We start from the raw sequence: 25,715 nt of genomic DNA, 5'->3' as shown, positions 1-25,715 counted from the left end.
TTTTTTTTTTTTTTTTTGCTCTTAAGTGTCTGTTACAGAGTACTCCTAAATTTTAAACCTAGAGGTATCCTTCTGGTCTCCTCATGACCTGTTTTAGTCCCATGAGAGGCTGTGACAAGACTTACCGATTTTACATGAAGTGACATCTGAGTGGCTTTTAGACCACATTCCACAGCACTCTGCCTTGCCCTGCAGTTGACAGGCTGAGTCCTGCTGTCTCTCAACGTGTGCGACACTCACTGTTAGATAGCATGAGATTGGAACCAGTTGAGTCTGATTAAAGCTGAGGCTGAGAAGGCAGTTCCAAGTGTGAAACTGAACAGGCTCTCCCCAAATAGCTTGCTCTGGTGGGGAAGAGCGAGAGGTGATTTGGGAAGCTGGCTAACAAAACAGATGCATTCCCCTATCTGAGACTAGGTCCCTGGTGGTAATGTTTGGCAAGTTGACTAACAGGGAACCAAGATAACAGAACAGATTGGCAGCTATTAAAAGATTGGAGGGTCTTTCATCATTTCTCAAATGGCCCTTGCCCACCAAAGAGATACCTGGTTCCCCTGCAAGAAGATTATGTAAAGGATTCAATTAAATCCCTCCTTCCTCCCCGCCCCCTCCCCTCATTTGCAATCGAATCAGAAGCTCTGACGTGGAGAGGAAAAGAATAGCTGAGTAACTTCTAATTTTGCAGCCTCTTGGGATTAGATGCTGGATTCAGCTGTGTGGAAAGAGCTGTTCCATATTTTGAGAGAGCTGCCACCAGCAGCTTCCAGAGAGATGGGTTTCCAGAGTAGACCACGAGTTCTGCGTCCATCTCTGACTACTGAGATTTGAATGCTGAAATACAAAGGCACGTGGTTAGATGTGGTTAACCTTGCATTTGAAAACTGTGGCGACCTGTTATAATTGTATTTAAGCTGAAAAAATGCAGAGATGTACATTCTCCTGCCTTTGGGGGGGGGGGATCATCTGTAATATTCCTACATCCCAGAGTGACAGAGCTTACCCAGGGCAGCTGTGCCCGTGATTTGGAAGCATATCCCCCTCCTTTGCTCAGAATGATGCTTGGAAAGTTCCTAAGAGTTTAGCTAAAGTGAGCATGCTTATTCTCTTTGGGGTAGCAGATTGATTTTTGACCAAAGGCAGCCATTAGTAAGTATCTAGAGATAGAGCTCACAGAGAGTACTAAGTTAGCTGGATTCAGTTCACAGAGGACTGTGTGTGTAAGGTCCAGGACTGATCACGTGACCTGCACAGTTGGTTCAATATGTTTGGAAACAGAAAATGATGGAGGTGTGATCCCTGTTAGCAGTCCGTCTGAGCTTCACCCCACAGTTACCTGGCAATAATAGCCAGGTATGTCTGACACTATAAAGGGGGCTGCTGGCCCCCTCCTCACTGTCTTGTTCTCTCTTGCTCTCTTGCTCTCTTATCCTCTTCCCCATTTGATTCTTCTCTCCCCATACCCCTCTACCCCCTCTCTACTTGTTTTCATGGCCTGCCCCTCCCCTCTTCCCTCCCTCTCCACCTTTCTCTGGCTTTACTACTCTCTTGACTCCTCCCACATGCCCCAAATAAACTTTATTCTATACTATAGCATTGTGTGGGCGGTCCCTCAGGGGAAAGGAATGCCTCAGCACAGGCCCACTGAGGTACCCCCTACCCCACACCCGACTACACCTCCATAGAACATATCTCCACTCTCTGTATCTTTTCATAAACACATTAATCTCTCCTTCATCTCCAATGCCTTCATCAGCTTCCGTCTCTGTTCCAGCCTGAGTAACGGACAACTTAAGACCCAGCCTCCAAAACCCCAGCTCAGCCAATACTAACACGCGCCTACATGTAATCAGCGGCCTCCATAAGGGAAATAACCACCTTTAATATTTTAAATTAAAACCTCCGCAATTCAGAATCATTATAACTTAAGATAATTCCACAGCAGAGACACTGAAACAAACTGATAATAATTAATACCCGGAGATGATATCTCCCTGCCTACTGAAAAATAGTCTAGAAACTCACAATTTCATACAATTAGGTGAACAAGAATTATCAGTGGCTTTAGAGAGTTGCCCTGGATAATCATGCTTTAACCCAGTGACTGGAACTACTTAAAATGGGTTCCTGCCACTTAGCCTTATAAGCACTTGTGATCTTAATTTGAGGTTATGTGCTTGTGACTTTTAGGTAAGTGCTCTACAAAAATGGCACCAGGCAGCAACATTGCAGTAATAGCAACTGTTCCCAAAAGCTGGGAGTAATGGCGAGCTATGTAATGCTTATATCTAAGGATTTTATACTATATTTTTTAATTGTCATTCCAGGCATGGTATGACTAGGCCTTTAATCCTAACACTGAGGAGGCAGAGGAGGCTCTCTGTGAGTCTGAGGTCTGCCCACTCTACACTGTGAGTTCCAGAACAGCCAGGGCTACACAGAGAGATCTTCAATCAACAACCGACCAAACAAACAAAACCAAAACCAAACACTGAACTGAGAATCTTCCGTTTCAGGCATTTTCACGGCGGGAGATGATGCGGTTTGTTCTCCTACCGTTCAGTGGGATGACGTCAGTGTGCTACCCCTCAGGGATGCTCACACAATCTCTGTGTCTATGTCTTTCTAGAATGGCAGACATGCTGGGACTGATGGAGAGACTGGAGTGCGCAGTCAGCCGGCTGGAGCAGCTGTCTGCAGGGTTACATGCACCTCCTGGAGGCTGTGGGGAAGTTAACGGTGTCAATGGAGGTACGTCTACCGGTCTTTGTGTGGTTCACTTAGCCCCGCCTTCAGTACTCGTTTTCCAAAATCAGACTCCCACTTCCTTCCAAGCCCTTCTTCCTTCGGGTGTGATCACAACCTTAGTCAGAGGCAAGCAGTCCTTGGGAAAGAAAATGAAGGGATGCGTTTTCTTTCTCCCACAGACACATGCAGGTCTTATGAACCAGCTTCAAAAGCAAACGTTAGAAGTTGCAAGCCATAGTCCATAAGAAGGATCGACATCTGTGCCTCTGAAGGGTGTGGTGCACAACCAAAGAGGCGTTGCTTTATTTTAATTTGTTACTGTATCGTTGAAGGAATTACCAAAGATAGGGTGAAGGTGCTAGATTAGAAAGTACCAACAGTCACTGCATTTGGCCCCTGCAACTTTGACTGAAGCCTGCCCCGGGTTAAGCCAAGGAAGAAGCAAGGCCGTGACCATAGCATATAATCTGACCTCTGGTCGTCCCCAGCTAATAGGCCTCTAGGATACAAGTGATGAAGGTAGAATCCAGAGGGCATTTTTTTAAAAAGAGCTCTTGGGTGGAAAGATGGAGGGTAAAGTGCTTGCCACACAAACCTGGCGACCTGAGTTTAGTCCCCAGAACCCACATAAAGGCGGAAGAGCAAACAGACTCCACAGAGTCATCCTCGGGTTGCTGTATGTGTGCAGTTGTATAGGTATCCTACACACACATTATGTATACATTTTTTAAAGTTTTTTTTTGAAAAATCATAGGATCAAACTAAAAGTCAAGAATTTTCTTTAAGCCAGGAGTGCTGGTGCACACCTTAGTCCCAACACTCAGAAGGTAGGCACAGCGATCAGGAGTTCAAGGCCTACTTCCACTACAGAAAGGCAACTCTTACAAAGGAAAACATTTAATTGGGACTGGCTCACAGTTTCAGAGGTTTAGTCCATTATCTTCACAGCAGGAAGCATGGAACATCAAAGTATCCAAGCAGACATGGTGCTGGAGGAGACAAGAGTTCTACTTCTTGATTGGAAGGTGGCCGGGAGGAGACCAGGTTCCAGGCTGGGTAGAGCCTGAACCTGGGAGCCCTCAAAACCCATCTACACAGTGATATAGTTCTGCCAGCAAGGCCACACCTCCTCCAATAAGACCACAAGTCCTAATAGTGTCACTTTCTCTGGCCTAGCATTCAAACACACAAATCTATGAGGGGGCAAACCTATTTAAACAACCACGATATCTAATCTGAGGGTCAGCCTGGGTTAGGTGAGACTCTGCCAAGATTAAAAACAACAAAAACAAAAACAAAAAACAAAAACCTTGGGCAGAAAAGAAAAGAAAGCACAAATAAATGCCAACAGTCAATAGCAGGTAATTTATATGGCAAGCTTTAAGCTATTTTAAACTATCTACAATAGAACTTGCAAGATGGAAATTTCGAATTTCCCAACTACTGCATGAGCTATGCTGCATGGTACATAATTGCCTTAAAAATCTATTCATTGCTCATCTAAAATTAAAATTTAACACGGTGATCTGTACTGAATATGCAGTTCTATTCCTGACCTGTGTGCACACGCACAGCTCCTCTGAGCTTGGGGGAGCTGGGAAAAGCCTCGGGCAAGAGGACACTTCAACACCTCTTTCCCCAGGAAAGACATGCATTGCTGCTTCTAGAACGTTGGGTATTTGGGGATCGGTGTGTCCTATAACACGCCACAGAACAGAAAATACTGTGCGAACTCAAAATGTACCGTCTCTGTCTTCCCCTGAATATGCTATAAACAAAAGCAACCTGAATGGACTGGAAGGAGGGGCACTGCTTAAAGAGAGCCGGGGAGGGGCCAGAGGCTCCCCTACAGACAATCTAAGATGCACTGGTGGTTTCTTCTTAAGCCCTTCCGTTGGTGTCTGGTCCACATAAACCTCATTTCTAAGACAATGTCTTTCCACTGTTTTCAGCAACTTTGTCTCATTATGTGCTGGATAGAAAGTAGCTGCAGACGTTTCCTTAAGGTGTCTGTCCACCAATAAAAAGCCTGTAAATACACAAAATAAAGTTAAATTCCAGGAGATCATGGGTATCTAAATGAAGAGGAAAAGTTAGTAGCTTAAACTTCACACACTCCAAAGTGTAGTGGACAAAACCAAGTGTATTCTTTACTTAAAAGAGACAGAGTTGGAAAGATGGCTCAGTGGGTGAAGAGCTAGCCACGCAAGCAGAGGGGCTGGGTTTGGTTCCCCAAAGCACATTTAGAAGCCAGTACACGGCACTGTACACAGAGGCAGGGAATCTCTGAGCTTTGGGTTCAGCAAGAGATCTCATCTCAATACATATGGTGGACAGTGACCAGAAAAGGCACCTCACATCAGACTCATATCTCTAAATGCAAAAGCACATGCATGAACAAACCTGTACACATATGCAGGCATGAGACATGTCCATACACAATCAAAGGAGAAATAAATGTCCTGAAGGGGGGAAGCTAAATAGAATTGGAGGTCACAGAATTAAATTATTTGATATTTAAGCAAGTGTTTGCTGATTGTTTCCAACCACTTACTAAGGCAAAGGTCTCCTGGGAAAGTAGCTGGTGACTTATTTTACTTGAAGTGGGGTTATTAGCAAGTCGGATAATTAGGGAGATACCTGGATGATTCCCATTCTTAAGACAGTTTGTTTAATCTGAAGAAATGTCATCTGCAGCCATCTTCTCTTCTTAGTCAGCTTTGATGATTTTAAAGCCCAAACCAGCTTCTTAGCCAGATGTGGTGGTACTCACCCATGATCCCAGCACCTGGGGGACTGAGACAGGAAGTGTATGTAAAGTGCTTACTAATTAATCCACTGAGGTTTTCCCCCTAAATATAGACACTATTGATATATATAGCAATAGTACTATATGTTAGGAAAAGGTGAAGAGAGTGGGGGGGATACGCTCCATGGAGGTGCAGCGAGGCATGGGGGAAAGGGGGTGCCTCTGGGGGGACCCATGTTGGGAATCTTTTGCCCCTGAGGGACCAAACACATGGCGGGTACAGTACAGAATAGAGTTTGTTCAGGATATGGGGGGGGGGGGGAGTTAAGAGAGTAGTAGGGACAGAGAGAGAGAGAAGAGGAGTAGAGAAGCAGAGGCTAGCCATGAGCGCATGGAGAGAGAGATGGGGAACGGAAAGGGGAGAGGAGGGACAAAGAGGGTAAGAAAGCAAGAGACCAAGAGAGAGAGGACAGGCAAGCAACCCCCTTTTATAGTGTAAGGTAACTGGAGTAGAGCATACCTGGTTGTTGCCAGGTAACTGTGCGGTGGGGTTTACGGAATCCCAACACTATATACTGTATGTAGCATATAGTACTATATACTGCATTGTTGTACTGTGTTCTATCTTAAATAAAGCTATTTCCTTCATACTTTGAAGGAAATCTTGAGAAAGAGCACGGGCCATTATAAATGCGCATCTTCTGCAGATCAAGAACCTCCCTATAAGTTTTGAGTTTACTTTTTTTGTTTTGCTTTGTTTTTTCTATCTCGTTTTCCTGACAATCCGGCAAGTTCAGCTCCTCAGTGGAAGAAATATTGCAGCCCTGCCCCGTTGATGATCATGGTCCTAGATGCAGGAGACCTCAGATAAATTATGCACACTCCTGCCCCAGCATCTTTGCTCTGCCTACCTCATCGGAGCTAAGGATGCTTTGATTAAGAGGCACTCAAAGGATACAGTCTAGGGAAAGAGCAGATCATTAAAGGCTGCCTGGCGGAGGTGTGAACAGATTCTGGGATGAAAGGGAACTGGAAAAAAAAATATTCTCTTTCATCATTTTGCCTTTCGATAGGAAGCAGCTCCCATCGAGTTTCTGAAATCTTTTTCCACTTTAAATGTTCAACGGAAACCTCTCACACTTCCTCAAGCGACAATCAGGTCTCTCTGTTTCCAGACAGACAGACACAGAACCTCGGGTCTTGTGACCTGTTATATCATAGAAGGTGAAACCTCATTCTAGCCAGTACAGGACAACAGTACTAGCCTTCCACAGGCGGCTGAGGTGTTTGGCCTGAAGTGTGGGAGCTGTCAATCGCTGCCTGGAACACACTCCAACCACACCTTGGGGCTGTGGAAATGAATAATTGGAATAAAAAGAGAGGGAAGTCTTCTCTCTTTTGTGATCAGGGATGATGTATTTAGGGAAAGAAGGGGGCTTTGGTTTGAGTTTTTAAAAACTGCAAGGATAAATTTATTATTAATATTAGGGGAGGAAAACCAGGGTTTTAGGTTTGGGGTGTTTCGTTGTTTGTTTATTTGTTTTTAGTTAATTAAGATGCAGATTAGGGGACAGAGCACACTGGTTGGACCGCTGCCCCTTCAGCTTGCACAACACACTGGCTGCTGGCCAAGCTCTATACAGAAGACCGGAAAGAGAGGACAAGAAAATGGGTTTGCCCTGCCGCCCCCTTGCTCACACTTCACTGTCCTTTAATCCCCGAGGATTGTGGGCAACTCTGTAGGTTGATGTTGTACTATGGGGAAGAGGCAGTGACTTTGAGGAGCCTTGGTCAGTTCCCTTTGAGATCTACCTGTTGTTCAGTCTGTAGTCACAACCTGTCTCCTGCTCTGTCTACACTTCTGCTGCCTGCAGTGAGGTGCCTGCTTCCCTGCTGGGCTTGCAGATGCTTTCTTGTTACTTTTCTCATTGATGTAACAAAATGCCTGTTAAAAACCAATTTAAAAGAGGGAGAAGAGCTGGGTATGTGTGTGTGTGTGTGTGTGTGTGTGTGTATGTGTGTATGTGTGTGTGATAGTTTGAGGCACACCTTCCTTTAGCCAGGAAGTCTTACTGAGAGTGCAGGAGGCAGTAGGTCACTGGCAGACACAGTCAGGACACAGAGAGATTAATGCTGACATTCTGCCCAGGACTCCTGCTCGAGGTCTGCGCCACCCACATTCCTCCTAGGTTAAACCTCTCTGGAACTCCTTTACTAAAGCCCTGACTTTCCCTCCCCTAATACTAAGAAATTTACCCTTGCAGTTTATTAAAACCCAAACCATGAGTTTATAAAACCCAAGCCCCCATGAACTACATCTTTAGAGTGTGTCCGTCAAGAGAACCGTCAGGGTAGAGAGCACAGGCAGTAAGTGGTGTTGACCAAAGTCTCTACCAAGGAGGAAGGAGGCTAGACAAAAGGGAGGTTTTCGGAACCATCGTAAATATGGGATGTGCCGAGAGCTGAATGACTGAATAATTGAGGGGTAACAGTGATAATACTCAGCCTCCACGCGACCTGTGTCAAGCCAGCCACAGCTTTCCACAAAACCACTGGGGAGTAACCAAACCATTCTCTTTCCACAGGCGTGGCACCATCCGTAGAAGCCTTTGATAAACTGTTAAACAGTATCGTGGCCGAGTTCTTAAAGAACAGTCGGGTCCTTGCTGGTGAAGTGGAGACTCACGTGAGTACTTCTTGCCCCTCGGGCGACCCCAGTGGCATCATGATGTCCGCTCAGTTTATTTCTTCCTTCGTTTTTACATTTATTTATCTGCCCTACCATCGTCTACTGATTCAGACTGAGGCTACCATCGAACACCTGTTAGGATAAGGATGCAAATATCATCAGAAAAACCCAGAACATAGAAACCGTTGGCATGGGCGTGGCGTTCTGTTGGCGGGTGTGTAAAATGGTGCATCCGTTCCAGAAAATGGCTTGGCAGCTATCGGAACACGGAAAATAGTGCAGACATAAGACCTCACAACCAAGCACGCACCCAAAAGCAGTGAGGACAGACTTTCAAAGTGGTATCTGTACCCCCAAGTTCAGAACAGCACTGAGTCTCTGCAGCCAAGAGGTAGAAGCATCTGCAGCGTCTGTGGATAGACAAATGCATCAAGGAAATGTGTTGTCTGACATGGCGCTAAGGAAAATCAATTTGCCACAGAAAGGGGTGTATTGGGTGAGTTCAAGGTGAAGTATCCAAAGAGGCAGAATTCATAGAGGCTGAGACTAGAGATCACCAGAGGCAGGAATGGGAGGCAATGAGGAGTCATCTAGTATCTGAAGCTACGGCTCTCTGGTAACAAAACCCAGAAACCTCACGGCAGCATGAATGGAACAGCACTGCAGTGTATACTTTAAGATGGTTAAGACAGTAGTGTGGTTTTTCTGGTATATTCTTGTGTGTGTGGATGTTCGCGAGTGTGTGGCTACCCATGAAGGTGTGTGTATGAGCATGTAGGAGTCAACCCCAGATGTCTTTCTTCAGGTGAAATTCACTATGGGTGTGAAACAGGGTCCCTCACCGGGGCCTGGTACTCACCGAGTAGGCTAGGATGGATGGCCATCAAGTGAGCCCCAGAGACCATCTTGTCTCCACCTCCCCAGCACTGAGATTACATGGCTGGCTTTTTACATGTCTGCCAGGGATCAAACATGACCTTGGTGGGACCAACCCTTTCCTGGCTGAAAGATCTCAGCCCTTTTTCTTCCTATTTTTTTTACATCATCATGAAAAGAATGTGTCTCGGCATGGCATTTCTATACCTCTGCGTCATTAGACTCTGTTCTACTTTGTCCCCCTTCCCCGATGTCCTCCTCCATGACCGCTGTCTCTGACTGACTCCCTTCCTCCGACAGTCCCTACCTTCTTCTTTCGTGTCTCAAATATCCCATTGCCCTCTCTTCACAGTCTTACCATCTCTTCTGTCCTTCATGATTCCCTTTCTAGATTTATGGCCTAGAGACAGGCAGACGACACCCACACATACATACAGACAGAAAGACAGACAGAGATGCAAATTTTAATATGTTTTATCTTTTCATGACATCAGTTATAGCCTAGGAAAAACATATAGACTGGGAATTTCTGGATTGGAATAAATCTTTAAGGATGTGTACTCTGCCAGCTTCAGACAGAGTGATGCCCCAGCAGTTAGTCATTATTCAGATGCATTTAGTAAAAACTCAAGTCAGGCCAGTTAGAAACAGAAGGATAAACGCAGTATCCAGCTGCCCTTCAGGGCTAGTCTCAGAGGCCAGAACTCCGCCAACTCTGTCTCCCTGTAGACGACTCTCTCCACCAGGACAATCCTGGAAAAAGACACTTCCGGCATAGGTTTGCAGAATATCCGATGCTTGAATAAAGTTGTTGGAGGTCAGAAAAAAATCACTGGAAAGGCTTCCATCTTTGCCCTGTCTCTGTTGTTAGCATATTCAACACCGGGCAGTGGTCTGCAAAGGGATCTGGTGACACTCCATCCCAGCGGATCCAAGACCGTAATTAAATAAGTGCTCCACCAATCACATCGCTGTGTACTTGTCTGCCAAAGATGTCCCCTGCTGTTATTAAATACTTCTCTTGAAATGCTTGCTGACCCTTTTAGCTCTGCTTGTTTCTGTCTCTCCGAAAGTTCACAGACAGCGAACTCGTGTTGAATTTCTCATATTGACCAAACACAATCTACCTGAAAGCTAAGTACATAAAGGAGTGGTACCTCAATATAAAAAAGAAATTCTTGCATGATGCTGTCACAGTGAGCCAAGATTAGTGACCTTCAGTTGATGACGACAGTTTGTTTCTGGGGTAGGACAGCTCATCAGAACTCTGCCTACTGACATCTCACAAAACCCCAGATAGAAGCTATAACCAGAGAACATCGAGGCTTACGTTTTCTTTTCCAAAATGTACACCCTTGTGCAGAGTGAGCCTTGTATTTGCATAGTAGAGCATTCCTTTAAGTTTCTTTTAGAATAAAGATGGGTGTAGGTGTGTCTGGAGTTAGCTGAAACGCCTTTTTATTCTTACCCATCAGTTTATAAACAGTGGGACTCTAACAAAAATACGTTCTCAACAATGAAGACCCTTTACAAGGGTCGAGCTTATTTTAAGAGAAGAAAAAACTGAAATGAAACAAAAGAGAAGGGGGGGGTGGACAGGCTGGAGAGGAGACAGTAGTCCAACAGGGAAAAGAAAGGAGAAAGAGGAAGGGAGAAAGAGAGAGAGAGAGAGAGAGGGAGGGAGGGAGGGAGGGAGGGAGGGAGGGAGGGAGGGAGGGAGGGAGAGGCAGGGAGAAAGGAGGGAGGAAAGAAGAGAAAATATAGGGAAAGAGAAACAGAGCAACAAAAGAGAGAAGCTCGCCGTCTGAAAGCACAGGCCCTGACTCTGTAACACAAAGAAAAGCTCAGGCAGCTGGAGTGCTTCTGCCTGCTGCTTTAATAAAGTGAGCAAGCAGTTTAGGTCTGTGCCCTGCCAGAGCCCTGTGTCATTGGAGTTAAGCCTGCAGCTGCCACCTCTGTCGAAAGCCCAAAAGGGGGGGTGGGAGGGGTGAGGAAAGCGTGTTGAACTTTGTTCCAAGAACACACCTGTTGCCTAGAAAAAGAAAACCCCCGCATACCTGATCGTACAGTACGGAAATATGAGGATACACCACATGCATCATGTTCAGCCCCCACCCCCAGCTTAACAGCTATTTCACAGATATTAAGAATGAGTAGGCACAGGCCGGCCATGATTTAACTTCTGGGTCCTTGTGCCGGTTGCTGGCCGGGCTGTAATTTACTGAACACTCAATAGTCTATTGACAGAATAGACCACAAAGCGGAGGAGGGGGGAGGATTAATGTTGACAATTAGGACATTCTGCTGAACCCAAGAACAGAACAGGTTTAGAAAAGATTAGATCTGGCTAAGCCTTCTTGTATGCAACAGAAACCAGAGGGCTTATTTAAATTTCTCCCCCAACCCACGGACAACGGTGCAGCCTGTGCCTCCTTTAAGAAGAATAAACAAAGAGTGATTTTACAATAGATCTTTAGGGTAAACATGGCTGTTGCCCTGAAAGGAAAGGGCTTTCTATAAACGGAGCCCATATATTATCAACAAGGGCTTGGAAGCCATGGCCCATTTACAGCGGACTGGTGTGATGCGTGTTGTGTTGTTTTTCTTAATCAAAAGCTGGAGATGTCGCTTGGTTGGTAAAGTGTTTATCCAGCCAGCACACAGACCTGATTCTCTGCCCGGCGCGGTATAAACAAACCTGATGTGGTTGCACATGCCTACCATCAGTCCCCAACACTGTGGAGGTGGGAACCAGAGACTGTACACAGGGGCCAGAAGTGGGGACTTGAGGCCTGCATGGAGACCTTGTCTCAAGAAACAACCAACCCCCATATCAATGATGTCATTATGCCCAGTTTATGGAACTAGTCACAGGCCAGTTGCAGAGTGACTTGACAGTTGCAAAGCAGCTGCCGATGGGGGCTGGAAATCCCCAGTCCTTCCTGAACATTTCTTGGGGTATGGAATGTTCTTTTTTTTTTTTTTGTTAAAACAGATTTGAAAGAGCTCCTATTAATTGTTACATAATCATAATTTAAACAAAAGACAGTAAAATTAGAACTAAGAACTAAGCGTAATGAACACATATGATATGGACATACTCTGAGCTATATCTGTCTTCCCTGACCTCAGGCATTTTTAGGCGATTAATAGACACCCTCATTTGTTGGTTGTTGCGTGTGGTCACTAGTTGGTTGTCAGGTGTGGTGCTTTGAGACAGAGCACCATGTGGCCCAGGTTGGCCTCAAATTTGCTTTGTAGCTGATCCTGACCTTGAGCACCTGCCCATCCCATCTCCAAGTCCCATGTGCTGGGATTACAGGCACATACATACCCACAAGGCCTCACTTTTGATGTCTCTCATGACTACATTACATGCTGAGAGTCCCAGCCTTAATTCCACTCTGCAGCAGTGGGCTCATTCCAAACCACGCTGAAGAGTGGCAACTGTGGCAGAACGGCCTCGCTTACCCCTCCTTCAGCCAGGTGGACCTTCAACTTAACTTCCGGTTTTCCCAGTTGTCCTGCTGGTTGTTGTGATTAATTGAGACATGTGCCTTTAGTGAGATTACTACACACAGAGTATTTTCAAAATCATAAATTAGTTTGTCCAAATGGCAAATATCAAAACATGATTCTGGGGCTCCCATAATCTGTGAACCCAGCCTCTACTGTTGCTAATGACAGACCTAACTTTCAGATTAAAAAAAAAATCAGTATCACTCCAGTTATATCTTCCTTTATCTCTCCCTCCCTTGTGATTTATTGTTGCAGCAAACATTAAATAAAAGATCACCTTTTATCCTGCCCTTGCGCCTGTTTCTGTGGGGCCACGTGGCTAACTTAGCAGCTTCATGATTCCTCTAAGAACTCAGGCAAGGTTCACTCCACCCTTCATGTTGTTTTCACTCACTTTCCTCCAACGCCCGGTACAAACATGACTCTGCAATCATTAAGTTATCAAACAGGTTTATATGTTAAATTCTCAATCCACAAACCTTCTGCACAATAAGCTTATAACCAGTGGACAGAGATATAAACTGCCCATCTAGATGAGATAAATAGATCCATAGAAACCCTTAGAAATAACATAGCAATCTTATCAATCTACAGATGCGCTGAGAGAAACACCCATGCCTGCCTCTATCTTGCCTCCTCTCCCTCCTCTTTCGCTTTTCCAGACTTTTCCCCACCCCACTCTCTACTGTCCAATCAGGACATCATCCTACAGTATATCTCATTTCCTTTCTCTCTTCCTCACTTCCTTTGCCCTTACTTCCACCCCTTTTGCTGTTATTTTTACTTTTTCCCTTCCTTTCTTCCTCCCGTGTCATATGAGATTCTTTTCTTTCTCCCCCTTCTTTCCTTTTGTTCCTGCCTCCTACATGTCTCTCTCCCTCTTCCTCTCTCCCTGTCTCTTACAATCTCTCCCTGTCTCTCTCAATATCTCCCTGTCTCTCTCACCCTCTCCTTTCTTCCCTTGCCTCCTTGCACCTGTCTATTTTCTACAGAGAAGATTATACCCACCCTGTATATTTATTTACACGGGGTGGGTTAAAGGACAGCAGAGACTGGGTGGTACAGCTGGAGATTTTAACACCCCCCCCCCAGTTTCTTAACTGATCTGTCACCTTAACTGATGCCTGGTCTGACTTTTTTGGCAACTGTGGCTCCCATGACCTTTCTCCTGTTTCATGAGAAACAATGAAGGAGACTACAGAGGGAGGGCCAGGGCAGAGGAGGGGCAGAAGTCCTCCTACCTTATGACTTTTATTTATGCATCACCTCAAAGCAGAACTGACTGAGAGAAATGAAGACCTCAGGGTTCCTTCAGGATCATCACTTTGTCACTATCACACAGGCCAGCCCAGTCACTCCCATGCTGATGGCTCCTGAGGTGCAGAACTCAGGCACACGAACACACTTGCCCATTGTTATCCCTTCCCAAGAATATGGGGAGACACTTCTTAACTCTTCAATGAGGATGTGCTTGGCCTCCAGTGGTAGGCTTTGCCATGTAGCCTATGTTTGGCTGAGTTGCTACCCTTAGGTAGTGTGGTGACTAATTTTCATTGTCATATTCACTAGATGTAGAATCACCATAGAGACACACATTTTGCATTATCTCTGAGGGATTTTCAAGGAACATTTTCTTGGGGAGTGAAGACTTCCCCTCCCAGAGGTAAGCAGCCACTAGATACCCTGGGTCCTGGTAAAGAAAAGATGCACTGTTTTACATTTCAGGTACATGCAGTAGGTTACAATATTGTTGTGTTTTATTTAAAAAAAAAAAAAAAAAAAAAAAAAGGAGAAAGAAGCCAGGGATGTGTTTGATAGAAGCTCGGTATGTTGAGGTGGAAAGGGGTGATGCTGTGGGCCCATGCTGAGGCATCCCTTCCCCCTGAGGTACCAGCCACATGACTGTATAGTATAGAATAGAGTTTATTTAGGGCATGGGGAGGGGAGTTGAGGGGTAGTAGGGACAAAGAAAGGCAGAGAGAGGAAGCACGGGAGAGAGAGAGAGATAGAGAGAGAGGGAGGGAGGGAGAGAGAGAGACATGGAGGGAGAGGGAGAGAGAGAGGAGAGTAGAGGCCAGCCATGAACATGTGTAGAGAGAGGGGAGGGGAATGGGGAAAAAAGAGGCAGAGAGGGAAGAGGATAAGAGAGCAAGAGAGCAAGAGAGAGAGGAAGGGGCAAGCAGCCCCTTTCAGAGTAAATCAGGCACACTTGGCTGTTGCCAGGTAACTGTAGAGCAAAGCCTAGAAGAAATGCTAACACATAGTGTCTTTTCACCATCTTCATCCCTGTCTCTCTTCTACCCACTTCTGCCAATTCCATTCCTTTTCAACTAGTGACCCCCCTCATCCTCCCTCTCTCCCCATCTTTCTTTGGTGGCAATTAATTTAATTAGCATTGTTTACAGGAGTGTGGGTGATGGGGTTTTTGCTAAACCATCCCCTGAATGCTTTTCTTCTTCATTTTTAGTAATTGAGTTTAATTTAGCTTTTTGAATAAATAATGTACTTGTTATCCAGTCAGTAAAAGCTTCTGTGTAGGATAGGGCAGTGAGATAATGGGAGCAGTGAGCAAAAGCATTTGTAGACAAGCTTAATGACTTGAGTTCAATCCCCAGGACCCACATGAAGGAAAGAACTGACTCTTGAAGGTCCACTGAGCTCCACATGTGTGTAACACACACACAGAGGAAATTAATAATACATTAATATAATTTTAGGAAAAGCCATGTGTTAAGGCATGCACCTCTTTTCTTGCCCATCCCAGTTCCGCCCTGCTATGTGGTCCGAGTGCATCTCCTGAAAGTTCTTATAAAGGCATCTTAATTCCTCTATGCTGGGGGATATATCCCAGGGCAGATGTTTGAGCAGAAGGGATGAATGGATGGAGGCTTTGTCCTTGCTGGAGTTTGAGTTGAGACTTGGACTGTGTTAGCACTGAGTGTCCTTGAACTTTGCCTGTTCTGTGTCCCCCACTGCTCTTGTGATCTCTGACACCAGCTGAGGCAGCAGGAAGTATTTGGGGGCAGGGTCTAGTCCAGTGGGAGGGAACGCCCCATCTGGGGATATGGGGTGTCCAGGTACCGGAGTGCACACGTAGAAGAAAGAAGACAGATTGTGGGGCAGCTCTCTTTCCACCATGTGGATTCAGGGGATCAAACTCTGGCCATCAGGTTTATAAAGGCTGAGTCATCTCTCCAGCCCTAGTTTTTAATGTCTTCAATGAAGTTATTTTTCCCAGAACCTTTAACATAATAGTAATAAGATGTTGATACTTATCTTTTTAATCACATGCATTAATTATATGTAGAGGATGCTTTGACCACGTTCACCTGCTCACTCCCTTTCTCCCACTTCCTGTTAATCTCCATTTCCCCAATTTTGCTTCTGCTTTCATGGCACGTGTATAAATGGTTTTATCTTACATAATAATTTAACATCCACAAATAAGAGAAAACACTCAAGAGTTGCCTTCCTGATTTTGACTTATTTTGTTCAGTATGAGCTCAAGTGACATTCCTTTTTTCTGAGTGTAAGTCTGTCCTTCATGATGGTTGAATGAAGTCCTACTGTGTGTAGAGTGACATGTTTTCTTTAGTCTTTCATCTGCTGTTGAGCGCCTAGGCCACGTCTGTCTTGGCTCCTGTGACTCATCCTAAAGTAAACACTGGCTTCCAAGTATCTCTGTGGAGGGTTGCTTTAGAGACATTCCCATATCCTGGTATGGAATAGGTTCTGAGGAGCCTCCACACTGATCTATATGATGGCTGGAATAGATTGATTTCCATTCCCACCAGCCTCTCTCCTGAAATATGAAAATATCTTCTCCCTTCATTTCCTCTCCGAAATTTTCTTTACAGCATAATATTGTTTCTTTTCTTAACAATATAATATGCTTTTCCAAAAAGTGTGTAATGTCTAAAGAGTCTGTGTGTGCATTTGTGATGCACACTTATGATCTTTAATGCTGGTCACTGGGTCTGGGTAAGGGCTCATGTGTGTTAGGTAAGCCCTCACGTCTGGATAAACACTTTTTAACATTTACTTGCTTATTTATAGGAGACGGGTGCATGCTCTTGCAAGCATTAGGAGGTCAGAGGACAACTTACAGAGTCGGTTTCTTCCTTCTACCACATGAGTTCCAGGGATCCAGTTTAGGCCCATCAGTCTTAGCAGCAGACCCCTTTGCCCACTGAGCCCTATCACCAAGCCCCAGTATACTCGTTTTTAATGTCCAAATCCATGCCTTCTCCGTCTAAGCAACAATAGTATTAAATCATGTCAAAGGTTGGCATCTCCCTGGATGGAGACAAGCATATGACTTTTCTCTGTGACGTTTAACTTGATGGCTGGTAATTATATAGCCCCTAATTCTGAGCCAGTCCTATATTTCAGAGGACCAACTTTGCCACGTTACCTTCAAGATGTTTAACAAAGGGATCTAGGAAGCTTTAGGAGTCATAGGAGAGCTACCTTGCTTCATAAAATATGTAGTCTGGGCTTACATGTTGTACCCACCATGAAGATTCTGGCCAAGTGGGACTCATGAAACTTGGGGGACTGAGGCAGGAAGCTCCAAAATTCAAAGCTGAACTGGGTTATATAGCAAGACCTTGGAGAGGGGCTGGGAAGACTGTAGACTTTGAAGCTTTTATCTTTACCATATTATTAAATAGAAGTCATTTTAAATCCCTCTTTATGTTTAGGGTAGATTAAACATACCTTTTATTCTTACATTAAATCTTCTATTCAAATAAAAATGGTAATTTTTTTTAATCATTGAGTTAAGATGTAACCTACTTAATTGAACTGTGTCACTTCCTCTTGGTTGTTGGTGGGTTCTGTTTGTTTGTTTGTCTGTTTGTTTGAGACCAGGTTTCTCTGTGTAGCCCTGTCTGTCTTGGAATTCTCTGTGTAGACCAGACTGGACTTGAACTTAGAGTTCTGCTTGCCTCTGCCTCCCAAGTTCTGTGATTAAAGGTGTGAGCAAGCACTGCCCGGTAAACTGTCACTTTTGAAGGAGACACATTCACTTAACTTTAAAATAGCCATTACATTGTTTCTATTTTTCATGCTAACTAAATTTTCAGGTTTTCAAATTTAAAAGTCATAATAATGTATAGCGACTGTGGTGAGCCCTGTTTCTTTTACGCCATTCAGAACCCTCTTGGCCTCTCCTAGTAAATTATGTTGGGAAAGGAAGAGCCTCCACAATGAAATCAGCCCTGCAGACAAGACTGCTTTTAGTAACGGATTGTTTGGGGGCAATTGAATTCTTTGGTTGAGTAAACCAAGCAAAGCTGAGCCCTCACCAGAACTGCAGACTCTGAGGGAAAGTCTGCTCTCTACAGAGCTGGCAATCCAGTGGGTGGAAAGTCACACTAGTGGAGAGAATCCAGGTTGCACTTCCAAACTGGCCATGTGTTTGTTTCACGGTGGGTTGGGGAATGGGGTGTGGTGCTTAGATCAGGTTCTGGCTTCTCTGCAGCTTTGGATCCTCATACAATGATGGCTGCCACTAGGAATCCTGTGAGAGAGGAGAAAGGTCTTGGCTTTCCCAGTGGTCCTTTGAGTTCAGTGGCTTAATTGAAATGAGCACCCAGCATATACAGGGATGTATTCAGAGCGGTGTTGTGTGTGTGTGTGTGTGTGTGTGTGTGTGTGTGTGTGTGTGTGTGAGAGAGAGAGAGAGAGAGAGAGAGAGAGAGAGAGAATGTTGATATACCTCTTCGGCTGCAACTGGAAAATATGGATAAATGGAATCACTCTGTAAAAGAATAGTGTGCACGGGCCCTTCAGTCCAGGTCAGACGTGTCCTGCAACACTGTCTACAATGGTTGACTCATGGAAGTAACATAGGTGTTCAACAACAGAGAACTGGACAAGAAAATGAAGTGGATGGAAACAGAGCGGGATGGGGTGGATTAATTAGAGCCATAAAGAAGAAAGAAGTTACTGGCAAGAAAATGGGTGCCATTGCAAACATAGTTGGTAAATCAAGGCTGTTTCGTGAAAAAAAAAAAAAAAAGAAGAAGAAGAATGTATGCTTTCTCACATTTGTGGTTCCTAGTTTTATGGAGATGGATAAAATCATGTGTGCACCTGTCTAGAAGCTGAGCTGTCAGGGGGAATAAAAGGAACTGGGAGGGGGCAGCGCAGGGGCAGAGGAGGGGGTACTGAGAACATACACCACATACAGTATACATTAGAAGCAGATGTCCTTGTTTATACAGTGAGCACAATGAATTTTTAACATTTTTACAAAAAAGGAAGCCTGTTTATTGGTTTGTTTTCAGACAGGGTTTCTCTATGAGCCTTGGCTGCCCTGGAACTAGCTCTGTTGACCAGGACGGCCTCGAACTCACAGAGATCCAGCTGTCTCTGCCTCCAGAGTGCTGGGATCAAAGGTGTGTGTTACTGCTGCCCTGCCAAATTTTTTCCCCAGAATTTTTTTCTCAAACATACCCTCTCACTGGAGTATTTTCTATCAGAAGTCACAGGGCCAAACGCCACAAAGTAAGCATTCCAACCCTTGCTGTCCTCTTCCTGTTCCCCTCTCTTCTCTTTTCCCGTCTTTCTACAATGATGCCAATAATTGGAACATTTACTTTTGGGGGTTTTTGGTTCATCTTGGTTTGGTTTCTTTTGCTTTTGAAACCAGGTCTCATGAATCCTAACTTAGCCCGAAACTCAGTTAATAGCTGAGGATTGCCTTGAATTTTTTTTTACTCTTTAACCTCGAATGTTTTAACCTCCTGCCTCTGCCTCCTGAGTGCTGGCATTGTGGGTGTATGCCCCTGCCTGATTTGTTGAGTGCTGGGGATTGAACCTAGGGCTTTGTAGATGCTGGGCAGGCTCTCTATCAAGTTGTGCCAAGCCAGATCCCCTGGTCTGTTCTATCTGGATTTCAGAATGATACAGTCACGTGCTGGGGGGGATGGTACGGTGTTCTTGCTCTGTCCTAATGTGATGGATTCTTTATATTTTAGTTTTATTTAGATAATCTTGTTATGTCTGCATAAAATACACACGCCATTCTCAAAAAAAGCCTCATAATGTCATATTTGGCACATACAAAAAACACAGTGTCTGTCAAATATGTGGATGTGTGGTCTATGAATCTCTCTGATTCTAAGAGAACTGTCTGTAGATCTGTTACTGTGCACACAGCAGTGACAAACTTTGCCTCCAATCTTGACTATATTTTTCCCTTTTTAATTGTAATTAAATAGTAGGCTAACAAAAACTGGATCATTTTTAAACCCAATAGTTTACATGTGTATTCATAAATATGTTTATGTATAAATGTGTTTTAACATATTATAAGTCAAATTCCTTTAAAACATCACATAAATACCTTATTGAACAGGATGTTCGATGAGCTAATAATTTCTCTCTCATGTGTGTTTCATGTATAAATGTGTTCCTTTTCATTAAACTCTTTGAGAATGGGTCTTACTCTGTAACACAGGCTGGCCTTAAACTCATGACAAATCTCCTGCCTTGGCCCTCTAAGCGCTGGGAGTCCATATCTGAGCCATTAGGCCCCTTGACTAATGTTTGAGTTTTAACCGTTTTAGAGATTATTCAGGTCCACTTACCGAATGCTGGGGGGGGGGGGGCGGCAGTGGTTGCAAGATTCAAGAAACAAGCAGTTTTCTACTGACCTCTCAGCATTCAGAACTGTGGCCACAATAAATAATAAGAGCTGGCTGAGGGCTGGAGAGATGCTCCATGTTTGAGAGCACTGTCTGCTTTTCCAGAGGTCCTGAGTTCAATTCCCAGCAACTACATGGTGGCTCACAACCATCTGTAATGGGATCGGATGCCTTCTTCTGGTATGTCTGAAGACAGCTACAGTGTACTCATATACATAAAATAAATAAATCTTTTCAAAAATACTTTAAAAATTTATCAAACAATAGCATAAAAATTAATATCTAAGTGAGTGAATCAAATTATCAATATGTAAGTTAATCAGTGGATGAGTTGATTTGCTATAGCTAATGAATGATTTTAATTAAGCCAACTGTATACTAGCAGTCAAAAAATAAATAACCAAGGGCAGATTTTTAAGCCATTAATTAGCAATGAAGTATTAAAAGAGAGTGAGTTAGATTTTTGTATCTCTGTAAAGGTTTAACACATACACATACCTACACTCTATACAGGCACACACACACACACACACACACACACACACACACGTACATACTCTGACAATCTTTTAGCTAGCGCCTCAGTCTCTTCATTCCTGTTTCTGTTGGCTGTAAATTGGAAACAGTTGAAAAACTGGCTCTTAGGCAGCTTAAGAAAGCAAGACAAGAATTCTTAAGTAAGGAGTAAATCCACCAATTTGCTGCCAATTTGGGGAGGTAATCATAGCCAATACAACCAGCTGAGCTCAGTCGGAGACAAGATACTTCTGTGACCCTGACTGTAAGTATTTCCAACTGAAGGTCAGAGTTATAAAAAGAAAATCAAATTTTGTTTGGTTTCTCTGGGCTGTGGTTTGGCATGATAATGCACACACACATATACACACCTACACACATACATAATCAGTGTTCAAAAGCATAACTGTTAGACAAGAGCAAGCTCTAGAGCCTGGAAGCATATGTTACAAAATTAAATTTCTATCTGGAAACTCCCCATATATTTCCAATAATCAAATCTCCCTGGATTCATGAGACTGTCACTGCATGTATTTCTGTAATGGTAAACATCTGGGAAACAGTGGAAAAACCCAGCAGATTGTCTCAACACATCCAAATACAGATGTCTTGTGCTTTTTAGCCAGATGCTTCCCTCCCACCAAAATTCAACTCAGGAGTCATTTGTCCCACCCCTCATGGAAGCCACTGATGAATGGTGTGTTACCCTGTAAGTACTGTGCAGATGGCGCTGAGCTTGTCTTCTAGGTATGGGAGCTGGAAGATGTTGAAGAATTACAGCAAACAGATAGAGTGGTTCGAAGTATCCTGAATTTAGCTATTGGAAAAAAAAAACAAACTGAGATTTTATTCGTCTGGTTGTCTTAACTTTTATTTTTTCTGATGAGATATTTTAAGTTTCACAAACCTAATTTTCCATCAGCACTCCGGTATGACAAAATGCTAGGAAGAAATCCCTCCTACCGTGTTTTCAGTTAAATGACAATAACATTGAATGAAAAATGGCCATTTGTTATGAATGCTGATACCCAGGAGATTACTCGCTTAATTAGAGAGAGGCAAAGACATGGGGGTTTCTGTGGAGAGCCTGCATGTTTTCCCCTGAATGCAAGCCTGGGACCTCTCCAGCTTTCACTACCAAAATGGACTCTCCCTTCTCTTTGTGTGAGGGCAGAGTCAAGGCCTTTGATGCCTGGCAACCGTTGTAAGGGGAGCCTTGGAACTCCCAAGTGGGACAAAAAGGACAAGGAAGGAGATTTTGTGCAGATAACAGAGTGGGTAGGAGGTAATCTGTTAGCTCGTTAAAAATAAAGTCCAGGAGGATTAGACCCGGGACTGCCAACAGCGAGCATCTTTTGGAGGTAGGCTCACCAAAATCCTTTGCTTTCTGAATGTCCGTGTCTGTACATTTTGTAACAAACCTTCGGGACTGCTATCAGAAGAGGAAGAAAGGACTAGTTAGTTTAAAAACTGAATTCTGGGGTCAGTGTACCACTCGAGAGGAAATTTACTAAAGACAGCAACAGCAGTACAAGGTAAAGAGAAACTTTGCACCAGGATACAGCCCTCACCCAGCACACACTGCTGAGCTGCCGGGTGCCCTGTGCCTGGGTATCTGTGGAACTGGCCAGCTGTCTCTATCACAAAGGACTTTCTTTCTCCCCTTCCCCCAATATTGGTTTTTTTTTTTTCTGTTATTCAACTCTTAAATTTTTTATCTATTTTCTATTTCATGTGCACTGGTGTTTTGCCAGCATGTTTATCTGTAAATCGATGTACGATCCCCTAGACCTGGAGTTTCAAACAGCTGTGATCTGCCATGTGGGTGCTGGGAATTGACAGCTATGAGCTGCCGTATGAATTCTGGGAACTGAACCTGGCTTCTCTGGAAGAACAGCCAGTGCTCTTAACCCCTGAGCCATCTCTCCAGCCCCGTAAGAGACTTTTCACAGTCACGTATGTATGGTGAGAACTGAAGTTTGATGCTGGTGGACCTGGTTGGCGAGTGAATAGCATCAGGTGCCTACCTAAGTGTTCTAGCCACTGGAGATCAACTTTATCTCCCTGCCCTGCACGGGCTTTTCTGTATTAGTAAGACAGGTGATTGTTAAGGGAACTAGCTTTCCTTGAGGCCTGCTGTGTGCCTGGACATGGTGCCTTGCTATTAACAAATATTGTTTAACTTGATCCTGGGGAGGAAGGCTCTCCTAAGGTGGCTTTTGAGCTAAAGCAAGGACTCTCAGGATGTTGGGTAACCTACTGGGACCATGCAGCTCAGGGCTGTGTGAATCTGAAGTTCATGGTTTCCCACCCACATCATCCTGCTAAGCTTTTCTGTCATAATAAAGGCCCTTCCTCTTCTCTGTAAGCAATCACAGGCTTAACCCTTCATAACTTATTTGCTATTTAGGGACATCCATGAAATGCTGGGTAAGAAGAGGATTTAAGGAGAGCTGCGGAAATGGCCCAGTTGGTCGAATGCTCATCTTGCAAGCATGATTTTGATCCACCCTCCTCCCACCCCACCCCCACCCCCGCACGCACACACACAAACATAAAAAGACAAGTGTAGTGAAAGGCACTTGTAATCCTAGAGCTGAGGATGTAGAGGCAGGCAGTTGCCTGGGCCTTGCTGGCCAGCCAGGCTAGCCTAGTCAGAGTCCCGGGTCATGGTGAGAGACCTCAGCTCCAAATGCAAACCAGACAGAGCCTGAGAAACGACACCTGAAGATGACTTTTGGCTTTCATGTCTGCACACATATGACACGCGCACCTTCACAAACATACGTGCATGCACACAGAAAGAGATCGAGACAGATGGACAGACAGACAGACAGATGGACAGAAGGACAGGCAAACAATGTGGTTTAAACAACACAAAGTGAAAGGATAATGCTTAGAGCCATAAGGCATTCTTGACTGTTTAATTGCGCCTGACTTTCCTTTGTGGTCTTAAAGCAGCCTAGCGTCTCTTGTATGGACCCAAGAGCCATCAACCATGAAACCGTTGGTAACTTCCTATGTCAAAAGAATTGGTTTAAAGATGTCAATAAAGTATCTTGATGCCTTAAACGTTAGGAAAACAAGGGAGAGAATTTGGAGAGGGGCCAAACTACACAAGGATTGAGTTTGAAAATGGTGTCAATTTGGGAGCATAGTTCTGCTTGGAACACAAACCTGTAACAATATTCCTGCCTGTCAGAAAAGCAAATGGTTTGAAACACAATGGCATTTTCTTTCTTTTGCTGTTCCCAGGCCCTAAGAAATACTCACCGATTTTAACTCTCTCTTTACTGGTTTCATGTTGCTGTTTCAGACTTTTCTGGATCGATGTTCTCATAACATGCTTACTTAATATAGGCCGTGTGTTCCAAACCTCTTTCCGTGTCAGTACATGGGGATATGTCATAGAGACACATCAGTACATGCCTAAGCGGTCATTTGTTGTCACGGCATAACATTTTGTTGCATGGTTATGCAGCAGATGATTTGAAGAGTCACACTCGTGTACAGGCACATTCATGTGTGTGTAAGAATGCAGTGCCCTAACGGGGTTGGACATGTAAACTGGGCCTAAAATCAGACCTGAGGGACAGAGACCCTATTAAACTACGCATCCTTATCTTCTTGCCAACCCCACTGTGGCCTTGGCTTTTCTGACATTTGACCGAATTGCAGTGGGTAACCGTTCACAAAGGTGACTTTACAGGTGTACACTGTCCTTTCAAGGGCCATTCCTGTCCTCAGAAATAATAAGCCAATGCCAAGTGCTCCCTACCACAGTTGCCAGGTTCTCCCTGCCTCCCACACACTGTTGCAACTGACCCGTGCTGTCACGTGACTCCAAGTGCACTGGGTTGTTTGGTGATAATTAGGCATCAGGAAAATAAACATTTTAGGGAAACAATGTGTGCTTTGAATGCACATTAATATTCATGGTGTTGGATGTTTAAAAATATGTTGCAGACTAATGAGGAAAATGATGAACTAACTCACGTGAATCACACCTCTGCAAAAGAAAGCCATTTATCAGCACTACCTTTGATCTATCCCATGTACCAAGAAGTTTGTTTAAATTGCACCTTTGGGGTTGGATGGAATAGATTTGGGGTGAGGTTGGCAGGATATTGAGGTCATCCAGAAATGCAGCTGAGATGTGTAAGGAAAGATGCCAGGCATGAATACAGAAAAAGACACTTAGAACCATTCCCTAGGCTGATACGAACAATTCTGTGAGCTAGAAGTTGCCAAGGCAACAGTCCCATTAATGAAGAATAACCCACATTTATTATCAGTGCCTGAATGCTTTTCTTTTTTCCCCTCAATAAAGTGTCCCCAGTAGTCTAACACTGACACTCTTGCTCTCCTGACTCGGCTTTCCTTTCTAGACAGCAAAACTATTTAGTCCTTCCCTGTGGGTGTGCCCCCTTTCTCTGCCACTGGGAGCAGAACTGGAGGAAAGGAGCACAGCAAACTGTAAAGGCAGTAAAATATTAATTTATAACAATTACCCAATAGACAGTAATTGCCTTCCTGATATATAGTTTGGCAGAGGCAGAGCTTGCAAATGACTGTATTGTATTTGAGCAGGCTGGGTCTTTAAATTAACTCATCTTTATGATTTAATGGCTCATAGCCAAATATTTTTTTTTAAGTAAGTGAAAAGTGTGACATTAGCATCAACTTGATTAGCTGCAGATTTCAGCTCCGTTTTTTCACACCCATGCAGGGTATTTCAGAAAGGCCTACGTGGCTGAGATATGGGTCTTTTGGAACTTTTGTTGTTCTAAGGAGTTAGAGTCAGGTGGTGGTGGTGGTACACTCCCTTAGTCCCAACACTCAGGAGGCAGAGGCAGGCCCATGAGTTCAAGGCCACCCTGGTCTACAGAGTGAGCTCCAGGACAGCCGGGGCTGAGTACCCTGCTAAGTGCTTCCTGGTACTGAGTGCTGGGATTAAAGGTGTGTG

At 44.3% G+C, this 25,715-nt stretch overlaps 1 protein-coding gene across 3 annotated transcripts in view; it reads left to right on the top strand.

The window, feature by feature from the left end:
* The window catches only part of CAP2 (cyclase associated actin cytoskeleton regulatory protein 2), a 157,970-nt gene that overhangs the window by 35,153 nt on the left and 97,102 nt on the right, over window positions 1-25,715 (top strand). For all 3 annotated transcript variants that reach the window (XM_080915482.1, XM_080915483.1, XM_080915484.1), the window contains 2 exons: window positions 2,627-2,748; window positions 8,080-8,180. In XM_080915482.1, the coding sequence (XP_080771608.1) occupies window positions 2,627-2,748; window positions 8,080-8,180 (223 nt within the window). The remainder of the gene's footprint in view (window positions 1-2,626; window positions 2,749-8,079; window positions 8,181-25,715) is intronic.

Source organism: Micromys minutus, assembly GCF_963924665.1.
Source record: "Micromys minutus genome assembly, chromosome: 1".
NCBI lineage: Eukaryota > Metazoa > Chordata > Mammalia > Rodentia > Muridae > Micromys > Micromys minutus.
The sequence above is the reverse complement of the archived record's forward strand: the minus strand, read 5'-3'. Positions and strand labels throughout refer to the sequence as shown.